The sequence below is a fragment of the Etheostoma spectabile genome, chromosome 6 (genome assembly GCF_008692095.1).
Source record: "Etheostoma spectabile isolate EspeVRDwgs_2016 chromosome 6, UIUC_Espe_1.0, whole genome shotgun sequence".
Classification (NCBI taxonomy): Eukaryota; Metazoa; Chordata; class Actinopteri; order Perciformes; family Percidae; genus Etheostoma; species Etheostoma spectabile.
This window is the reverse complement of record NC_045738.1, coordinates 30,446,514-30,447,369: the sequence shown is the minus strand read 5'-3', so window position 1 is coordinate 30,447,369 and position 856 is coordinate 30,446,514. Positions and strand designations below refer to the sequence as shown.

Here is an 856-nt window from a genome sequence, read left to right as displayed (position 1 = left end):
GAAGAAGATGAAGATGCATTCAGATGAAAATATTGTGATAACGGTGGGTGAAGCAAGGGACTCTATTGTTGCAACACATTTCCCTTGTACTTGTGTCAGAAGTGACGAGTCTCTGATCATATCAGGGAAAAAAGAAAAGGTTGAAGTGACCCAGGACCAATTTTACAAAATACACTCAAGGGATATGTATTCTGTATTTTACATTGATACCGTGGGAGGGCAATACACCGAACAAAAGAAGCTTTTTAGAAACAAGCCTGCCAAAAAGTTGAAGTATCTGTGGGTCTATGGGGAGAAGGGGATCACTGTCAAAGAGGCTCTGGAAAGAGACGGTCGCTTCATTGAAGACCTCGGCGACTTCACTCTGTCTGACAATGAGAATCCAGATTTAATCACTGAATGCACACAAAAGGTTGACAAACTACATGAAAAACATTTCAAGATATGTCTTCCACGGATCTCTGCAAATGATAGCTCGGGTTTATCAAGTAATTCGGCACAGAGGTCTGACTCAATGCCGGCTGTAGATGAAGCGCAGCAGAGAAAAATCAGAGCAGCGATGGAAAAGAGAGGAATTAGTGTCAGAGCAGCGATAGAAAAGAGTGGCAACAATGTCAACATTGAGGAGATTTATGAAACGCTGCGTCGCCAGTTTCCAGAGCTCAAAGCATTTATGGAGAGTAGATTCCCTGGGGATTCTTATCAGAAAGCAGTCAACCTGAAGAAGGAAAACTTTGGGAAGATCCAACAGTCATTCAGTGAAGTCCACAGAATCACGAAGCTGCTGAAACGGGGCGAGTCAGTTTGCAAAATTGATGTTGAGGATGTTTCTCAGGGAACAGGCTTTGTGCTGTTT

General features: G+C 43.0%; 1 protein-coding gene across 1 annotated transcript in view; it reads left to right on the top strand.

Annotated features, from left to right (window-relative positions):
* The window catches only part of LOC116690935 (uncharacterized), a gene marked incomplete at its 5' end in the record, with an annotated part of 10,519 nt that overhangs the window by 1,878 nt on the left and 7,785 nt on the right, over positions 1-856 (top strand). The window contains 1 exon segment of the mRNA XM_032518162.1: positions 1-852. This exon segment is cut by the window's left edge and continues 119 nt beyond it. Coding sequence (XP_032374053.1) covers positions 1-852 — 852 coding nt within the window.